Consider the following 21360-nt stretch of genomic DNA (forward strand, 5'->3'; position numbering starts at 1 on the left):
CCTTCCACTCTCTCTTTTTTTTTTTTTTTTTTTTTTTTTTAATACATGTCCATCTAATTAATAACTGACATATCATTAAAATAATGATAAAGCATACTACAAAACATGGTTGGTCCACTAATAAACATGATTTCTTAATTTCTGATTGGTTAGGTATATAAAATAGTTTATAGACTTTGGTGCAACTAAGAATTTTTATTTTTTTATTTTTTTATTTTTTTTATCTCTTCTTGCCAGATTTTAGTGTGTTTGTTTTATGAAAAATATTTTTTATAGTTTCTAATATTTGAAGCACTAATGGATCAAAGAAAATTATTTTTCTGATCAAAATAAAAATTAGGTTATTTTTCATTTTCTAAACTTTAATAATCTTATTACATTGTGACAACATACATACATAATTATGCTATTAATTTAACATTGCAATCAAAAAATAAAAAATATTTTCATAAAAAATATTTTCTATACAAAAGTTATTTTGTGAGAAATAAATTGAGTTCAGTAATTTAGGTTAAATTTTATTTTTAATTCATTAAAATTTTTTTGAGGTTCAGTTTTCATCATTTGCTAATATTCCGGAGCGCCCAGATCTTTAATTTACAGCACATGCCTATAAATTTTTCTATGCAGCAATATCAAGATCTAATCTCATGCATTCATACTTCATCTGTAGAATTTTATCACTATCAAGCATGCCTTTCACTGTAATATTTTATATTTTAAGTTATTGAAAGGAAATTAAGAGAAAGAAAAAGGTAAAAAAAAAAAAAAGAATGAATGAAACTTAAGTTGAGTGAAGCAACATTACCTAATCTCTGAGACCACAATAATGATGATAGCCCATTGGCAGATTCATAATGTAAGTATGGGCCTCTCCACATAATATAACTTTAGTTGGGTTGCTGGCTATATATATATATATATATATATATATATATATATATATATATATATATATATTCAACACTACTTTATTTTTTCAACAACGCTATTATTCTTTTATTTCTCTCATTTTGTAAAATCCTTTTGTGTGAGTTTATTTTCTCATATAATTATTTTTTTTCCTTTGTAAATTTTATTTCTCTGTTTAAAAAGATAGTGAGACATCCAAATAATTCAGGAACTATACAAAATGAATCATGTATAGTATTTTTAAAATTTTACTTTATCTTTTTAAATCATAATTTTTTGAATTTAATTGTGACGACCCGACCCAGGAAAGTGGTCCGATGAGGGCGGTGAGTGGCATAAGATAGTAAACTCCTGACAAGCTTCTAGGATGGTGAGGCTACCTAGGGTAGTGGAATGCGGGGCACAGGAATGAATCGAATCATATATTGAAATGGGGGAAACTAATCACTAGAGACGCTTTTTGGTGGAATGACCTGGAGAGTTGGAAGAACTTCGGAGTTAAGTGTGCTCACTTGAGAGAAATACTAGGATGGATAACCTCCTGGGAAGCTCTCCATTTCATCTATGGGACAAAACCGTAAGGCTCAGGATATGGTAGGTCAAAGCGAACAATTCCTCTAGTGGTTGGAGTGGGACATTACATTAATATTCTTGATTCTAGACGTAGGATGGTTATTTTATTAATTAAATGATATTTTTATATAAAAATGAACAATTTTTTTAGATTAATTAAAAAAATTGAGCTTTGTTTTAAAATATATTTTAACATTTTCTATTTCTTACAACTAATTAAACCATGCTAACTATGTTTAAAGCTAGGCATAAATTATAATATATCCCTCTATTATGTTGATTTTCTATCATATTGAACCATGACTCATCACTTGGTTTTTCATGTCAAGCTAACTAGACACGAACTAGTATAAAATTTCATTCTTATTTATTTATTCATTCGTTTGGTGTGTACATATATATTATTATTCAATTTACGGTGTGATTTGAATGAAATATTTTATGAGATTTATAATAATAATGAAAAAAAGTTAATAAAAAAAGTACCAAGAAAGGAAGTGATAAAGAATCAGAATATTTCAAGGAAGAAGTCACGACCGATCCCAATGAGCAGGGACGGAATTAGAAAGTTTAGTCAGTGGATAAAAAAAATTATTTTATTTAATTTAAATTTAAAAATATTATATAAAATAATAAATTATTTAATGAGATAAAAAATAATAATGCATGTATATTTTTTATATATAAAAATTCAAATAAAAAGCTTCATAAAATACTAAATTCTTGCAATAATCTTAAATTTAAAATTGTTCTCAATGAATTTTTATTTTTTGAAAGTGTTGTATGATTATTTCATTATCAATACTATCAAAAATGTTTTTCTCAATATATGTAATTAAAGAATCATTAAATAAAAAAAAAAAGCCAATTGATAAAAAAATGAAACAGAAAGAACTTAAAAAAAAAAAAAAGGAGAAATGTGGAAGAAAAGATATGAATTTTGTAAATATGAGAATAAGAAAGACAAAAAGTAGCATTAGAGTGAACAATTAGGTCTTTCTTGAAATATTATATTAAGAATTTTTTTTATTTTGATTAATATAAAATTTCATACAATTATATAAAATTTTTAAAGTATTTTTTCATTTTATGATACTTCACCTTTTATATTAATAAAAATAAAAATTTACATAAATTATTATTTTTTATTATTAATTTATGAATGGAGTCATTAATATATATATACACACACACACACACACACAAGTCAGTGGGGTCAATTGACCCCACCTATGTAACACCCTCACATTGGACAGTTCCATACATTCTACTGTTCTGGTGACTAGTGTCTGTTCGGAAAGTCAGAATGTTTAGAACCATACCTAAGCCACCCAGAAAAGCCATAAATAAAAATTAATAGAAGTCACATGAAGGTGAAATAGAAATAAGAAAAACAAAGCATAAATGGTTAAATGAGCCGAAGGTCTCGGCTATGGGTGACCGTACTGGGAAGTAACTGCGAGCTCAATTGCTACCCTAATTTCGTGTGGGACACTATAATACCCCAGGCTTAGGGATAATTGCGAAGCTAATGATATTGTGAAAATCATAGAAAATAATAGAGAACCAGCTCAATTAATTAAATCAGAGTTTAGGAAGTAACCTAGTGCTATTGGAAAATTTGTTCAAACCGATAAGGGGCAATATGGTCAATTCACCTTTAGAGGTGACTCTTGGCTTAAATATCCACTAAAATGTAGAAAATTAAAATTATGAAAAATTGATTAAAAGTGAAGAGGTGTGTGAAAGAAAAGGAAAAAGGAAAAGGAGAAATTCAAATTAAAGTGAATTATGACATCATGCATAAGTAAGTATGACATAATAAAAAAGCTTATTATTTAATTAATTATTTTGGATAAGTTAAGAAGGGTATAAATACAAATTAAAAGAAAAAAAAATTCATTTCATCTTCTTCTTCCAGTTGTGCCACCCCACTTCCCTCTCTCATTCTCTCCCATTTCTTCCATTTTCACCCAAAATTTAAGCTTGAAACCTTACTTTCTCTCCATAAAACTTCCACCAAATTAGTAGAAAACTCCAAGTTAAGTCTTGAATTGAAGGTTTGAAGAAAGAAAGATAAGAAAGAAAGGAGAAAATTCAATATTTAAAAGCTTCACTTAAGGTAAGTTCTCTCTCTAGCTAAATTGATGATGTGTGCTTAGGATTGAATTTGAATATGAGATGATTGACCTAAGAAAGATGAAATCATGTATGATTTGGGGAAGGGTAGAATTCGGTCAACATGAAGATTTGAAGAATTGATGTGTTTTGATGAAATTAAATATGAAATTGAGCTTAGATGATGATGTGTATATGATATGTATATTGTAATTTGTATGGGTGGCATGAATTAGGAAGATGGAAATTAGGGTTTTGGTGAATAGATTAGAGTTTTGAGGACTTTTGACCAATTGATGTTTTAATGCTCAATTTTGGTCAATTGGTGTGCATATGATTGTGAATTGATAATTGGAATTGAGATAGGTTATGAATGTGGAATTGTTAGATTCTGGACAGCCTGACCTCTGTCCATTTAAAAAGCTATAAGTTGAATTCTGTTGCTCCAATTGGTGTAAAACAAATTAGAGATGAAAATAGAGTTATAATGCTATAATTTTAATGAAGAAACCTTGCCCAAAAACTAAACCCAAGTAGACCTAAAATCTATTTGAATTCGGATTTGGTACCTTGTTACTGGACAGAATTGACCAAATAAATAGTTTATCTTCAAATGGTCATAACTTTGCGTAGAAAGGTCCAAATGGCCTAATTTTTGAACCATTGGAAAGCTTAGACATAGTAGAACAACTTCCATGAAGTACTTAAATTCAAATTCTGACCATAACCTATTCAAATTGTCAACCAAAATTAGCTCACTCAATCTGCTAGAATCACAATTTGCCTAGAAAATCTAGAAATGACTAATCCGGCTAGTTATGGTAAAAATGCCATAACTTGAGCTACAAAACTTTAAATAGAGTGATTCGAAAAGAGAATTAAACTAGACACATTAAGAAATAACTTTGATGAAGAAAGTTTAGTCAAATTTCTTCTGTAGATTAGTCCAATGAAATAGTAAACATTAGAGATAAAAACTGAAATTTTAGAATTAATACTAATAAGCCTTGAATTGCAATTGGCAATCAATGCCAAAAAAATTGTGACAAAAAATGTGGTAGGATCATGTGTTTAGAAATTTTATACCTACTAATTATGAAAAAGTCAATATTTTAAATGAATAGTAATGTGAATAGTAATCATAAACATACATAATACAATGAACTTTTCTCTTAGGAGAATTTATAAGTAAAATTAAGTATCCAAAAATTTAATTGTTGGATTTATTATTAGAAATGGTTTGAAAGGCTATTGAAACACTTTAATTATGTATTTCAGTTGGAAAAGAGCCTCCCAAGAAAGGGAAGGATTAAGTCAAGAATAGGGAAGTCAAATAAGATTTATGCACAACTATTCTCTTTTCTACGTTTTAAAAATTGGATTTGATTTGAATGAACTTTAGATGAATGTGTTTTGTTTTTCTTTGCAATTATGGACTTTAAAAATGTGGAATTGACTTTGTATGATTTAAATACAAATACCTTTGTGTACTTAAGAATTTATTATATTGTTTGAAAATTGTGAATTGTACACTTGATGTGTTGCCAATCTTGTGCATGAATTTACTATAATTGAAAGTGTTTATTTATGTTATAAATGTATTTTGCGAATGAAATTTTTTAAATATGTTTTGAAACCACAGTTAATATGGTAATATGCTTTTTATTCTCATTAGCTTATCTAGTGAGATATCTCCTCTACTTGTTGGGGTTGAGTTCCTTCCTCTTTGGCTTGCCAGTTGAGGAAGAGTTTGGATGAGTACTCATATATACTAGCTAGTCTTTGTTCCTCCCTTCAGCCTCAGTTATTGGGAGAGTTTGCTTTGTCGTGGTGTACAATGTGGCATTGATCGTGAAATTTTGTGTCATGGGTTCAACTGTGAGAATTGTTAGCAATACCCTTAAACTATGATTATATAATAAATGTTTTATCAATGATTGTAATTTATTATGATGATTTCCTGAAAATAGAAGGATTTAAATAACACGTAATTAAAAATAAAGGATTTATTTTGACTGATAAATATTGGATTATTTTTATGGACAAATAAAATGTGATTTGATATGTTTTGATAAATTATGCTTTATATTGAGTTTTAATTTATTTGTTTTGCACCACTGAGTTCACCGCTCAGCAATAGCTTTAAATGTTGTCGCAGGTGAAACAGAAGATATAGTAGCTGAGTGAGGACACTTGAAACTGTGAATTGAAGTTGTCTACGGGTATAGCATAGGCATACCCTTGTATATTAAGTTTTGATGTACTCGTGTAGTTATATGTATGAAACTTTATTTGAGCAGTTGTACAAAATCACTTGTAATATTATTTTGGGATTTTTATCGAATGTAAATTTTTATAATATTAATTTTGTTATCTCAATGAATACAAACATTTAACTTTCTTCCCGAGTATTGTAAATAATGAATTATTTTCTGTATGATGAGATTTATTGAGAATGAGTTGATTGAGTTTCAATTGGACATGATTTATTTTTGTAAATTGTTTTTTTTTACCAGGCTATGAAGAACTGATTTCATATAATTTTAGCAGTAACCGCACGGATTTTTTGCAAAATTTTGAAAATATTTAATTATTCCTAAATAAGATTTATGACATATAATTGATTTGAAAACACTTATTTTAAGTTTTTATCACCACGCCAGATTGTTAAATGAAATTGTTCTGTTAAAATCCCTTGTAGTATATTTAATATATTATTGGTGGATGAAGTACTGTAATTTATTAGGTATATTAAAGGATCATGCCACATCTTACGGAGGGGTAGAGTGTGACAACCCACCTCAATGCAGATCTGCCCTTGCCAATGAAACATAATTGACATTAGAATTTAAATCGATATGAAGCTCTTAAAATTCATAATAAGTCTAAGTCAAGTATAAATTCAAACTATATATATAGCATTATATATCATATAAATATTTAAAATTTAAAATAATATTTATGATGTCAATTGAAGTTTAAAATATACCAATTCAATTTAAAATAATTAATAAAATAAATTTTGAAATTAAACCTAAAAAAATTAAGTAAAATACCAAATAACAAATATCTATTAAAAAATAAATATATTTTTGCGTTTCATAGTTTAATTTAGTTAAATGTTAATTTTTTCTGCTTAAATTGAAGTTCATTCTTTTTAGGCAAAAATTGATAAAAAATGGTGAAAGAATGGAGAAGGTATAATCATAGAAGCAAGATATCTCACAAACTGTCTGTGATATTCACACAATTGCATGTGAGGTTGTTAAAAACCCACATAGCCAATTGTGGGATTCACTACAGGAGCACCACCAGTTGTGAGATAATTTCTGAACTCTTTTCTCATCCATTTATTAACCTGACCTAAGTTAGATAGTGCATTAGATGCTTTAGGACTCCAGTTAGATAGTGAAAACTATATTATTTAATGCAATAAACTAAATTGAAATAGTTTTGTTAGAGATTTGGAGAGCCTAAAGTGTCTGAGGAGAATCATTCTTGATCGATCTTATGAAAGAATACACTCATGAGTTTGACACCACATCCAATCCAAAATCTTAAGGTAGTAGGTCTATGAGTCATTCTCATTTATATATCTCTCACTCATCCCATTTTTTCTCGATATGGAAATTCTAAACTTACATATTCGCAACATAGTTGAATTTCCTGAAAATAAAATTCAATTGATCTGAATTTAAAAAAAAAAAATAATAAATCAAGAAATCTCATTAAATATACATGTGGTGTGTACATTGTAGCAGATAAAGGATGAGGGTTACAGTAGGTGACAATCAGAGTAAAAATTTCATCACACCACATGATATAGATTCTCATGATATAAACGTTGGGGCATCCTCTACTTACAGTGCGTTACATCGGAGCCTGGGCGTAGTGAGAAATATGCAAGGGTGTAGGGCATTCACCGAAAGCGATGCGCCATGTTGGCGCCCTAGTGTGGTGTTAAATGAGTAAGGGTTCCTACATCATTGACAGGTGTGGGTAAAGAAGTTAGTCCATAGGATAGATAGTAGAACAGATAGTGGAACAGAACACAAGATAAGCATAGAGAATAATAGAAGATATCATAGAAGGAGATCAATTGGGAAGGAACAGGATAGGAGAAGAATCAGGGTTAGTACTTGGAATGTTAGATCACTTACAGGAAAATTAATGGAGCTTGTGGATACCTTGGAAAGGAGAAGGGTAAATATTGCTTGCATTCGGGAGACTAAATGGGTAGGAGAGAAAAGCAAGAAAGTAGGTAATTCAGGTTACAAATTGTGATTTACCAAAAAGGAGAGGAATAAGAACGGAGTGGGCATAATCATAGACAGGACATTGAAAGATGTCGTAATAGCTATGAAAAGAGTAAGAGATAGAATTATACTAGTAAAGCTAGTACTAGAAGGAGAAACAACGAATGTAATTAGTGCTTATGCTCCACAAATCAGATTAGATAGTGAGAGTAAACAAAGGTTTTGCGAAGATATGGATGATCTAATGCCAAATATACCGAATGAAGAGAATGTTTTCATCAGTGGAGATTTGAATGGACATGTAGGAAGTGATAGGCAAGGTTATGAGAATGTTCATAGAGGTTTTGGTTTCAGTAGCCCAAATAAGGATGGAAAAAGCAACTTGGATTTTGTTATGGTGTACGATCTAATACTAACAAATACCTACCTTATAAAAAGGGTGTCACATTTAGTGACTTTCAAAAGTGGGCAATATAGAAGTCAAATTAACTTCCTCTTAAGCAGGAAGACCAATAAAGCTCTATGTAAGGATTGCAAGGTCATTCCGGGAGAGGCTTTAACAAATCAATATCGGTTAGTAGTCTTGGATGTCAAGTTTAGAAATAATTCAAGTAAGGCTAGAAGAAATAATATAGCTCAAACAAAGTGATGAGAGTTCAAAGGAGTAAAGCAAGTGAAGTTCAAAAATGAGCTTTTCGAGTCTGAAGCATGGAAGCTGAATGTTGAGGCCAATGGTATGTGGATACAAATGACATCAAAGATTAGAGAAGTAGCTAGAAAAGTACTTGGAGAGTCTAAAGGACATGGACCACCCTCAAAAGAGAGATGGTGGTGGAATAAGGAAGTACAAAAGGCAGTGAAGAGAAAAAGGGAATGGTATAAGAAATTACCTAAGTATGATAATAATGAGGTGTATGAACAGTACAAGATAGCAAAAAAAGAGACAAAAAAGACAATTAGTTAAGCAAGAGCACAGGCCTTAAAAAAGTAATATGAGAAACTTAGAACTAAAGAAGGGGAGAATGATATTTATAGATTAGCGAGGAAGAGAAAAAAAATGTCAAGATTTCAATCAAATTAGGTGCATTAAGGATAAAGAAGGAAAAGTGTTGGTGAAAGATGAAAACATTAAAGAAAGATGGAAAAATCATTTTGATGATCTCTTTAATAATAGTCAAAGTGGTAATAGCGTGAATATAGACTATAGAACAATAGAAAAGAATGTAAATTATACTAGAAGGATTAGATCTTCAGAAGTAAAGGAAGCACTTAAGAGAATAAAAGTGAATAAAGCCAGTGGACCCGATGGAATACCAATTGAAGTGTGAAAGTATTTGGGAGATATGAGAGTGGCATGGTTAACTAAATTATTTAATAAGATTCTAAACTCAAAGAAAATGCCTAATGAATAGAGGAGGAGTATTTTAGTACCTATTTTTAAAAATAAGAGAGACATACAGAGTTACTCAAACTATAGGGAAATTAAACTCATGAGCCATACTATGAAGTTGTGGGAGAGAGTTATGGAACATCGATACGTCATGACACTTCTATCTCTTTCAATCAATTTGGCTTCGTGTCCGGTCATTCAACTATGGAAGCGATCTTTTTCATTAAAAGCTTGATGGAGAAATTTAGAAATGTGAAGAAAGATCTACACATGGTTTTTATAGATTTGGAGAAGGCTTATGATAGTGTTCCAAGAGATGTCTTATGGAGAGTGTTAGAACAAAAGAAGGTATCTATTAGGTGCATACAAGTATTGAAAGATATGTATGAAGGAGCAACTCCTATTGTGTACACAGTGGGAGGGGACATAAGAGATTTTCCTATCTCAGTTGAATTATGCCAAGGTTTAGTTATAAGCTCTTACCTTTTTACATTAGTTCTAGATGAATTGACAAAATATATACAAGAGAGTATCATTTGGTGCATAATATTTGCGGCTGATATAGTTCTGATAGATGAGACGCGAGAAGGAGTCAATAGAAAGCTAGAGCTTTGGAGAAGTACTCTGGAGTCAAAGTGCTTTAAGTTAACTAAATTATTTAATAAGATTCTAAACTCAAAGAAAATGCCTAATGAATAGATGAGGAGTATTTTAGTACCTATTTTTAAAAATAAAAGAGACGTACAGAGTTGCTCAAACTATAGGAGAATTAAACTCATGAGCCATACTATGAAGTTGTGGGAGAGAGTTGTGGAACATTGACTACGTCATGACACTTCTATCTCTCTCAATCAATTTGGCTTCGTGTCTGGTCATTTAACTATGGAAGTGATCTTTCTCATTAGAAGCTTGATGGAGAAATATAGAGATGTGAAGAAAGATCTACACATGATTTTTATCGATTTGGAGAAGGCTTATGATAGTGTTCTAAGAGATGTTTTATGGAGAGTGTTAGAACAAAAAAGGGTATCTATTAGGTGCATACAAGTGTTGAAAGATATGTATGAAGGAGTAACTACTATTGTATATGTAACACCCTCACTGTAGCAATTCCGCACATTCTACTGTTCCGGTGACCGGTGTTGGTCCGGACAGCTAGAACGTTCGGAAAAATATTTAAACTTAAGTGAGGAACCATAATTAACTCAAATATTAACAAGAAAAATTTAGTAAAAATTTTAGAAATAAAATACAACTGAGTTAAACGAGCCGGTGCCCAAGCGATGGGTAACCAGAGGGAAGTTGCGGTTCTCGCAACGAGGAGCCCTAGACCCGGGGAAAAATTCATAAAATAATTTTTGGGACTCCAGAGAAGGGTCATTGAGGTTCCTATGGCATTATAATGCCAAGAAAATATTTAGAAAAATTTTTCAATCGGTATAGACAATTTTGACCCGTTAAGCCAAACGGAGGGCATTTTGGTCATTTCGCCTTCAGAGACGATTTTTGGCCGACTTGTCCAGTTGAGTAAATAATTATTATGATCTAAAATATGAATAAATATTACTAAAAATTAAAGTGAAAATGAGTAGAGAAAAGAAGAAAAGAAAATGAAAGAAAAACCTAAATATGACATCACATGATGTCATTTTAAAAGCTTCCACCAATCCCATTTAAACAACTATTTAATTAACTAATAAAAAGAGATAAACAAGGCCAAAGGAATTAAAATACAGCTGCCTTCTTCTTCAGCCAAAACTTGAGTTTTCTCCTCCATAACCCTCCATGAGAGTTTCCTTTAATTACTTCCATTTCCCATGAAATTTCACTACTAAACCCTAACCCCTTTCATTAAACCTTGACCATATCACTTGGGGAAGCTTTTGGCAGCCAAGAAGAAGAAGGAAAGTGAAGTTTTAGCTTGAAGAAATCTGCCCTACAAGAGGTTAAAGTGAGGTTAGTGCTATCCTTTCACTCTCACTCCTTTAATCCTTGTTAGAGCATCATTTTATGTTAAGAAATTGTAAGAATTTGAAGTAAATTATATGTGTTAGGGCATCTTCAATTTTTGGCAGCCCTAAGGAAGGATGTGGTTGATTGTTTTAATGAATTTAGAATGGATAGAAATGATGTTTAAGGTATGAATATGCATGGATGTTGAATTAGTGTGCTAATTGAGGTTTATGGGTAATTTAAATTGGACATTAGGGTTTTGAGAAGTGAAACTTGGATTTAGCTTATGAAATTGTGAAAGAACATTATAAGGGTCAATTAGTGACCATTTTAGGTAAGTTGATCATAAAATGGACTGAAAAATAGGGTTGCAAAGTGAAGTTGCAGGCTGCCCTAGGACAGCAGCAGAGGGACTGAAAATTCAGTCCACTTGCACTGCCATAACTTGGGCTGTGTTGATCCAATTGGTGTTTGGCCAATTGGACATGAAACTAGGCTTATAATGGCACATTTTTTCTGAAGAAACCATGTCCAAAAGACCAAATCAAGAGGACCAAAACTTGGCCCCAATCCGGATACCCTGCAAACAGCCCCTGCAGAATGACCAAATGAACAGTTACTGTTCATTTAGCCATAACTCACTGTAGATTTGGTCAATTGACCTGAAATTTTTACAGCAACAATTTAAGACATAGAAAAACAACTTTCATGAAGAAACCTACCCCAAATTATGACCAGAACATAACCCAAATGGCAGTCACAGTCACTGTTCAAACCTGCAACTCTGCAAATTTTGATTTGAGCAGTAATGTTTGGATGGCTATAACTCTCTATAGAAAACTCGGATTTAGGCGATTCTTGAACCGATGGAAACCTAAGGCATAGTAGAACATTTCATATGAAGAAAGTTAGACCAAATTATGAACTTAACTTGGTCAAATTACTGACCAAAGTTGGACCAAAATCTGCCGAAACCCAAAAGTGCAGCATGAACAGTGCACGTGAACAGTAAACTTATTTTGACCATAACTTGAGCTACAAAACTCCAAATGGAGTGATTCAAAAAAAGAAATTCAACTAGACAAAATAAGGAACATTTTCTATGAAGGAAGTTTTGTCAAATTCCAACAGTAAATCGACCAATGAAACAGTGCAACTTCGGAGCACCAAAACCGAAAATTGGCAATTTTGCCAAAATGACCTAAGCTTTGAGAAAGTGACCAAAACCAACAAGTTTTAAATGAAAAATGTAGTATGTTTGAAGACCCAAAGTCAATGTACATATTTTCTATGCAAAAGTCAACATTTTAGTTGACTAATGAAGTGAATAGTGACATGAAAACTTGAAATAAGCTTGGAAATGGATTTGGTAATCGATTCCAACAAGTTTTAAATGCAAAATGTGGTACATCGGGAGTGTTAAAACCAATGTACCTATTGTCTATGCAAAAGTCAACATTTTTGTTGACCAATGAGGTGAATAGTGACACCAAAACTTGAAATTCAAAATTTGAAATTAGAAATGCATCTAGGGGACTTTAAATTGCAATTGGCAATTAATACTAGTAAATGTAAAGCTCAAAATGTGGGATCTTGGTGTAATTAGAATTAATATATCCATTAAGTATAAAAAGGTCAACATTTTGGTTGACTAGTATGGTGAATAGTAATCAAAATGATTAGTGAATTAAGATGAAGACCTAGAACCAATTCTAAGCTTAAATGCTTAGAATTGTATGACAAATATGGACTATGCATCCTAGTCAAAATTGTTAAAAAGAAATTTAGGCCATAAATTTGAAATCCATGAAATATTCATGGATTACTTGAAACATGAAAAATAAGTCACCTAATTGATGTGAATAGATAGTTAGGGCATATATGCCCATCACAAATGGAATTCATAAAATATTAGTAACTCAACTTGAAATATAAAATTTGTAATTACATAAGTAGACTCTTGAATGTATAAATGAGAAAGGAAAAATGTTTTGAATACAATGGTACATGTGAACCATTGTTTAGAATTGGGATCAATATGAATAACATAATGAATGGATAAATAAACCATATTAATGTATGAATGAGACATTAGTTCTCATTATTGTAAAGAGAAGAAGTATTTTGAGTACAATGGTATAAAAGAATAATTGATGTGAATTGTGATCATATAAATGATCAAATGAATGTATGAATTATGATTGAAATTTATCATGAAAAAATGAAGTCATAAAGCACAATATATTAACATTTTAAAATATCAAATGCCCTAGTATACCTAACAAGATTGGTTTGGATAGTTTGGCATGCCAATAGGGTATTGTGTTAGCAGTACTGCGAAAGGCTTTATGCCTGTATTCATGGCTTTATGCCCGTATTCATGGCTTTTATGCCCGTATTCATGGCTTTTATGCCGATTATGTGATATCATGGCTTTTTAGCCATACTGACTGTATACATGGTTGACGTTCTGCGTCCCATGGTATGACGGCCCGAGTCACGCGGTGTCGGTGCCAACGACCCGTTATCGATCCGATCGTCTAGTATAGGTTACTTGGGCGATCAATTAAAGTATTATTCAATTCGAGCTAAGTTAAGTTAAGTATAATGAAAATCCAGTACAATTAAATTAAGTATTGAATGAATAAGCAAAAGAGATTAGCAAAAGAAACATAACAAAAATATAAATTGCAGAACTGTACAGACTTGAAATACAATACAGATAGAATAAATTATATACCTGCTAGTATTATTGAAAAGTTATAAACTAAGCACTTCCAAAGAGGAACAAACTAGTATATAAGATCGTTGATACTAGAAATACCATACCAAATTAAATTGATTCTTGAGTATCTGAATTATCATTTATTTCTTTCTTTACTTGTATATATTATTTCTGGTTATATTATTGAACCACTAAGCAGAAATGCTTAGCGCGATGGAATTGCTTCCTCGCACAGGTACTGAAGGTAAAACCAGTAGACTGTCGACTTAGATTTTTGGAGTCCAGATCTGCGGAAGTGTCAGAAGAGTTCAAGATTGTCACCTCCTCAGCAATGCATGTAGATAGGGCTCATTTTATACATGTTATGTATATTGTTCATTCCTAGCACATTGTAAATTATTTGTATATCTTGTACAAAATAAACTCATGTAATTAACCTATGAATTATGGAAGCTATTCAAAGTAAGTATTTTAGTATGTGAATTGAATTTGAGTTATAATGAGATTATACTTGTGAATATTGAGATATTGAAAATCTAATGAGATTTCTGAGAAATCTGAATACTGTATTGAGATACATTATGTTTGAAAATTTTTGAGACTTTTAAGTTTGAGAAATTGAGTATATATTGAAATTGTCTTTGGCAGGTTCAGAAGAACTGTTAGTCCAAATTACAGCCGACACTTTGTCGGATTATCGTTAAAATTTTTGAAATTTCCAATTTAGTTAGATTTTGATAAAAGTAAAAATAGCCTAAATCTTCAATAAAGTTTTTGAATAAATAAATCAAGGACTGTAATGAAATCAGATAAAATAGAGTGCTCCGACACACTGAGTGGCATAACTTGCTCGGCTACACTGTAGTCGGGTAAAGAGTGTCACAGTATATACAGTGGGAGGAGACACAAGTGATTTTCCTATCTCAGTTGAATTATGCCAAGGTTCAGCTATAAGCTCTTACCTTTTTATATTAGTTCTAGATGAATTGACAAAACATATACAAGTGTAACACCCTAGGCAAATCCCACATCGGCAAAATATGGGAGAGATACTGAGTTTATAAGTTGGTGGTTAATAACCCCTAGTGACTCGTTTTAAAACTGTGAAGGCTTTGGCCCAGAGCGGACAATATCACTAGTGGGCTGGGCCGTTACATTTGTGGTATCAGAGTCGCTCTGCGTGCAACCTTGGGCGATGGTGGGGCAAAACTCAGCGAGGACCCTAAGTTCCATAAGGGGGGTGGATTGTAACATCCTAGGCAAATCCCACATCGGCAAAATACGGGAGAGATGCTGGGTTTATAAGTTGGTGGTTCATAACCCCTAGTGACGCGTTTTCAAACTATGAAGGCTTCGGCCCAGAGCAGACAATATCACTAGTGGGCCGGGCTATTACAACAAGAAAGTATCCTTTGGTGCATGATGTTTGTGGCTAATATAGTTCTGATAGATGAGACGCGAGAAGGAGTCAATAGAAAGCTAGAGCTTTGGAGAAGTACTCTGGAGTCAAAGTGTTTTAAATTAAGTAGAACGAAGATAGAATACATGCATTGCAAGTTCAGTGAAGGCCGAAATGGTTATAGAGAAGGAGTTAGTTTAGATGGAGTGGTATTATCCCAAAGTAATCACTTTAAATATCTCGGCTTAATCCTTCAAGTAGATGGGGATGTAAGGAGGATGTTAGTCATAGGATTAAAGCCGGATGGTTGAAGTGGAGACGTGCCACAGAAGTTTTATGTAATCGCAAGATTCCCAATAAGTTAAAAGGAAAATTTTACTGTGCAGCCATACGACCGGCCATGTTATATGGTAGTGAGTGTTGGGCAATGAAGAAGTCGTATGTGTCTAAGATAACAGTTGTGGAGATGAGAATGTTAAGGTGGATAAGTAACCATACTAGACTAGATAAAGTATGTAATGAGAGTATTAGAGAAAAAGTAAGAGTGGTGTCAATTGAGGATAAGTTGAGAGAAGGAAGATTGAGGTGGTTTGATCATGTGAAGCGTAGACATACGGAAACTCTAGTTAGACAAGTAGAGCACCTTGGGTTAGAGGATAGAAAGAAAAGAATGGTTAGACCTAAACTGACTTGGAGGAGAGTAGTACAATATGACCTAGAAACATTATACATTTCCGAGAATTTAATCCAAAATCGTTTAGAGTGGAGAAAGAGAATCCATGTAGCCGACCTTAATAAATTTTTGGGACAAAGGTTTAGTTTAGTTGAGTTGAGTTTGAATATTAGGGTGAACCAACTTCTACATCAATTTTTTTTTTCTATATAAATAAGTTTATAATTATAGGCTTTGTGCCTCAAGACAAGAATAATAATTTTTTTCGATATATAGATGAGAAATATATATATATTTTTTTAGTTAGGTACAAAGAATATTGGAGATAATCAAAGCTATTCTTGATTTCTTGGTCTCTGGTCTTTCACAAGAACTCTACCTTTCTTTATTCTGAAATATTCGAACGAGTTGGGTTTTGTTTTTGTTCTGAAATATTCAAAATTGTACATCTTTTAGCCTGCACCACCCACTTTGCGAGAAGAACAGCCAAACTAATGTTGGGAGTATCGGCAATTTCACGGAGACCTATTAGACTTTGCGAGGCATGTGATGATGTCACTCTTATTGATATCCGAATATAATTTTGTGATCCGAATTATTATTTAATTAAAAAATTTATTATATAATTAAATATTTTATAAAATTTATAATGATATATTTCACATATAATTGAGTCTTTGCCCTAATACTTCCAAATGTAATTTTCCAATTTATAGAGACCATTTTCTTTGTCATTATACCTCCATATATCACAATGGGGTTGCTCATCTTCCTTCTTCTTCTCCCTATCTTCCTCTTTTTTCTTCTCAAAATACACAGAAGAAACCTTCGTCTCCCTCCTGGTCCCAAGGGTCTTCCCTTAGTAGGAAACCTATTCCAGCTTGACAACTCCAACGTTCAGAAGTATTTATGGCAACTATCCAATCAATATGGCCCCCTCACGTCCTTAAGGCTAGGTTTGAAGCAAACTCTAATAGTCTCTTCTGCCAAAATGGCAAAAGAGGTATTGAAAACCCAAGATCTTGAATTTTGTAGTAGGCCTCCCTTGCTTGGTTTACAAAGATTATCCTACAATGGTCTAGATTTGGCTTTTGCACCCTATGATGCTTATTGGAGGGAGATGAGAAAAATTTGTGTCGTCTATCTCTTCAACTCAAACCGAGTCCAAGACTTTCGTCCCATCAGAGAAGATGAAGTTTCCCGTATGCTTGAAAATATATCGAAATTAGCTGATGATTCCAAACCTGTCAACTTGACTGAAGCCATGATGGCTCTTACAAGTGCTGCAATATGCAGAGTTGCCTTTGGGAAGAGGTTCGTGGAAGGAGGAAATGAAGCTAAGAGGTTTCATGAGTTGCTTAATGAAACTCAGGCCATGTTTGTGGGCTTCTTCTTTTCAGACTATTTTCCTTACATCGGCTGGATTGTTGATAAACTCTCTGGGTTGCTCTCCCGACTCGAAAAGAATTTCCATGAATTTGATGTTTTCTACCAAGAGCTCATCGATGAACACCTCGATCCAAAGAGGGAAAAGGCCCAGTATGAGAACATTCTTGATGTTTTACTTCAACTTTGGAAGGATCGTTCTTTTAAAGTTCAACTAACCTTTGAACACATCAAAGCAATTCTCATGGTAATGCAAGCTAATCTCAATATTTTAATTATTATTATTATTATTATTATTATTATTATTAGATCATTTATATTTTATTTTTATTTCCATGTAGAACGTATTTGTTGCTGGAACAGACACAAGTGCTGCTGCAGTGATTTGGGCCATGAGTTTTCTAATGAAAAATCCTAAAACCATGAAAAAAGTTCAAGAAGAAATTAGAAGCTTAATTGGAAAAAAGGGTTTTGTTGATGAAGACGATATTCACCAATTGCCTTACCTTAAGGCTGTGGTGAAAGAGATGATGAGACTGCAACCAACAGTTCCATTACTAGTCCCAAGAGAAACAGTTCACAAGTGCACTTTAGGTGGGTATGATATTCCTGAAAAAACCCTAGTTTATGTGAATGCATGGGCAGTTGGGAGGGATCCTGAAGCTTGGGAAAACCCATTGGAGTTCTATCCAGAGAGATTTTTGGATAATCCTATTGACATGAAGGGACAGGATTACGAGTTAATACCATTTGGCGCTGGTAGAAGAATTTGTCCTGGAATATTTATGGGAATTGCTAATGTGGAGCTTTCACTTGCTAATCTTCTCTACAAATTTGATTGGGAAATGCCTGCTGGGATGAAAAGGGAAGACATAGACACTGATAATGTGCTGCCAGGCATCGCCGTTCACAAGAGGGAGCATCTCTGGCTAATGGCGAAGAAATATATCTAATGATATGCATAGATTAGCTGATGCTAGTTCATGATTTTCAGTAAAATTGCAAGTTCAGCCTCCAGACAAAATCCAAAAAAAAAAAAAAAAGAATGTCACCATATGATCAATGAAACATACCTCAAGTCTGGTGGTATATTTGGATTTTTCGTATTTACACTTGGTTTATTATGAGTTAAAATATAAGATATATGGTGGGATCTATTTATTAAATATATGGATATCATATGTATATCTTGAGTCTATAATAAATAAGGTTTAAACAAGAATTTTCATTGTATTTGTAATAACCGGAAGGTCTTAAGGCACAATGAAAATAAAGGCTGCATTTTACTAGATCGCATATTTCTGCTTCACAGAAGTATTTTTAACTGAATATATAAATTAATCTTTAAATTATTTGAAAAAAAAATTATTGCATCTATGACCTACTATTTTGATTTATTACACACCTAACATTTTTTTTTTATCTATTACATTTTCAGTTTTATTTTTACAACAAAAATACATAATTTTAAATTTATTTTAAAAAATAATTAAATATATCGCTCTCTTTATAATGAATTAAATTTGATAATTTATATATTATTTTTTAAATAAGTAAATTTACTTATTGATTAAAAAATAAAAATTAAGGGTGTAAAATGTTTTAATTTTAGGGTTAATTTATGTATTAGGTAAAATGTTTTTATTTAGAAGTGGCATTTGTTGAGGAGTTCTAAAAATATATAATTATTTGGTGTTGGTTTGCATAGTTTCTGTCAGAGAACAAAAATTTAAAATTTTGCACAATGGTTCTTTGATTAAAAAAATTAAATTAAGAAGTAATATTAATTAAATTAAAATTAAAACTAAATCAAATCAAATTAAAATATTTTAGTTATAATGATTTGATTTGCTTTGAATTATCAATTATAATTAAAAATTAATTTTCATCAATTTGATTTTTTTTATTGATTCAATTAATTTGGTTCATAATTTTAAAAATTTTGATTTTTAATTTGGTTATTTTCATTACGATTTATTCGATTTATGATCAATTTTTATTGATTTTATGGATTTTTATGAAATATAATACATAATTTATGAAATTTATAATAGGCTTAAAAAATAAAAAGATTCGATAAATAAATTTAAACTAATAAATCAAATTAAATTGAACATAAATTTTTAATTTGGTTCAATTCTTACTTCAGTTTAATTTGATTAACATTTTTGTAATTTAAAATTTTAATTATTTTTAATTCTATTCAGTTGAATTAAAAATTGAATGGATTAAGATTAATTGCACAATCCTACCTACAGACGATGTGGCGACGCCCTGAATTTCTTCTCAAATTTGGGACCAGTGTCGTCTTACTGGGTTTTTGTCGGTCACTAAGGTAGTCCCTCGGTCGAAATCTGTGTGCTTCTGCTTCATCTCTTTTTAAGCCAATCCGGCAAAAAGTTCCTTTTTTCTTAATATAAATTTATTAATACTTCAAACATTATAAATAATTATAAAAGACACATAACCTTAATCCTATAGAATGAATGTAAAACTTATGATATTGAATCTTTCTGCTTAAAGATGATTTTGATAATAGATATAAATACTCTAAGTAGCCACTGATATTTTATTTGATTTGAACATTAAAATAGCAACTCTCGATCGTCCATATTTAAATTAATTTTTCATAAACTTATGCATGTAGTTCAAGTCATTATACTTAACGGAGGATCAGGCCACACCATCATGCTTTAAAAGATTTAAATTTGTAAATCAAGATCTAAAATCTCCAGCCAGATGAAATCAGTTATTATATTTCTATTTAGAAAAATTAATACAAAATCCTCGTAAAAAGAAGGAACCACCATAAAAACACAGAAAAAAAAAATAGGACAAGAGGAGAGAGGGATTGATCATAAATTGAGAGAATTCTTGTAGAGAGATTTTTTTTTTTTTTTTTTTTTGGGGGGGGGGGGGAGGAGAAAAAGCTTCCTGTTTCCTCCAAAAATGATCGAATCATGAGCAATTGCTTTTCAAAACCCTTTTGCTCGAATGAGACTACATGCAAGGAATACAGTGCGAGTGATAAGCTCAACGTAATTGTCTTTGTCTGTTCCCTTCATCCCAACACCATTGTAAGTAAGCAATCCAAAACCCCCCAAACTCAAATTTCCTTCACTAATTAAGTTAACTCGGATCCCTAATTTTTCCCCCTTTTATGAGCGTGAATTTCAAAAAGATAAAAGGGAAATTTATAATTTATTCTTGAGATTTTACCATATATTGCATTTTAATATCTGAATTTTAAGAAATTAATTATTTGATCCCTAAATTTTGTACTATATTATATTTTAGTTCCTAAATTTTAAGAAATAAATTATTTTATCCCTTTAATTTATATTCAAACAAATTAAGTAAAAAGCAAAAATCATTTATATTCAAATAAATGAAGTAAAAAGCAAAAAATTTTACCTAAATTTAGTCTATCATACATTTAAGATATGATGTGTATAATAAGACTCACATATAAAATAAGTGAGACTCACATATTTATATTTTGAATTTACAATAAGTTAAATTTTTGTACATTTTTTTTCCTTTCTAAACTATATATTCTAGCAACAAATGGTCAAAGGGTAACTCTATTTCTTTCATCATCTAAGATACAACTAATGTAAAATTTAGCTATAACTTTATGTAAAATAGGTAAATCTTGGGCTCTGTTTATTGTAAAATATTTTTCACATTTTATAGCATTTGAGACACTTAAAAATAGATAAATAAAAAAAATTCTAGTTAAAGTGAAAATTAAATTATTTTTAAGGAAAAAAAAAACTTCTTATTGATGCTACTCGCCCAAAAGACGCTCGCTCGAGGGGCGTTCATCTGAACCATGCTCATCCAAGAGGGCGATCCACCCATCGCCCAATAGGTATAAGGGTCATTCAGACACTTAGCCCATAAACGAGAGATCTCCCTCCTTGACATGATTTCAAAATACTCGCTTGACAAGTTAAAATCCTACTACAAAGA

General features: G+C 31.4%; 1 protein-coding gene across 1 annotated transcript; it reads left to right on the plus strand.

Annotated features, from left to right (window-relative positions):
- The first annotated feature begins 16753 nt into the window (after positions 1-16753).
- On the plus strand, positions 16754-18401 carry LOC110654437 (cytochrome P450 83B1-like). The gene is made up of 2 exons (XM_021810425.2): positions 16754-17632; positions 17727-18401. Exons 1-2 carry the CDS (start codon positions 16754-16756, stop codon positions 18336-18338), a joined length of 1491 nt encoding a protein of 496 aa, XP_021666117.2. The 3' UTR covers positions 18339-18401.
- Positions 18402-21360: the final 2959 nt, after the last annotated feature.

The sequence above is a fragment of the Hevea brasiliensis genome, chromosome 2 (assembly GCF_030052815.1).
Source record: "Hevea brasiliensis isolate MT/VB/25A 57/8 chromosome 2, ASM3005281v1, whole genome shotgun sequence".
Classification (NCBI taxonomy): domain Eukaryota; kingdom Viridiplantae; phylum Streptophyta; class Magnoliopsida; order Malpighiales; family Euphorbiaceae; genus Hevea; species Hevea brasiliensis.

Bases quoted from the DNA above. Each gene is read 5' to 3' on its own strand.
- LOC110654437 (XM_021810425.2), top strand. From the start codon at position 16,754: ATGGGGTTGCTCATCTTCCTTCTTCTTCTCCCTATCTTCCTCTTTTTT. The intron at 17,633-17,726 runs GTAATGCAAGCT...ATTTCCATGTAG, and splicing joins ACATCAAAGCAATTCTCATG to AACGTATTTGTTGCTGGAAC.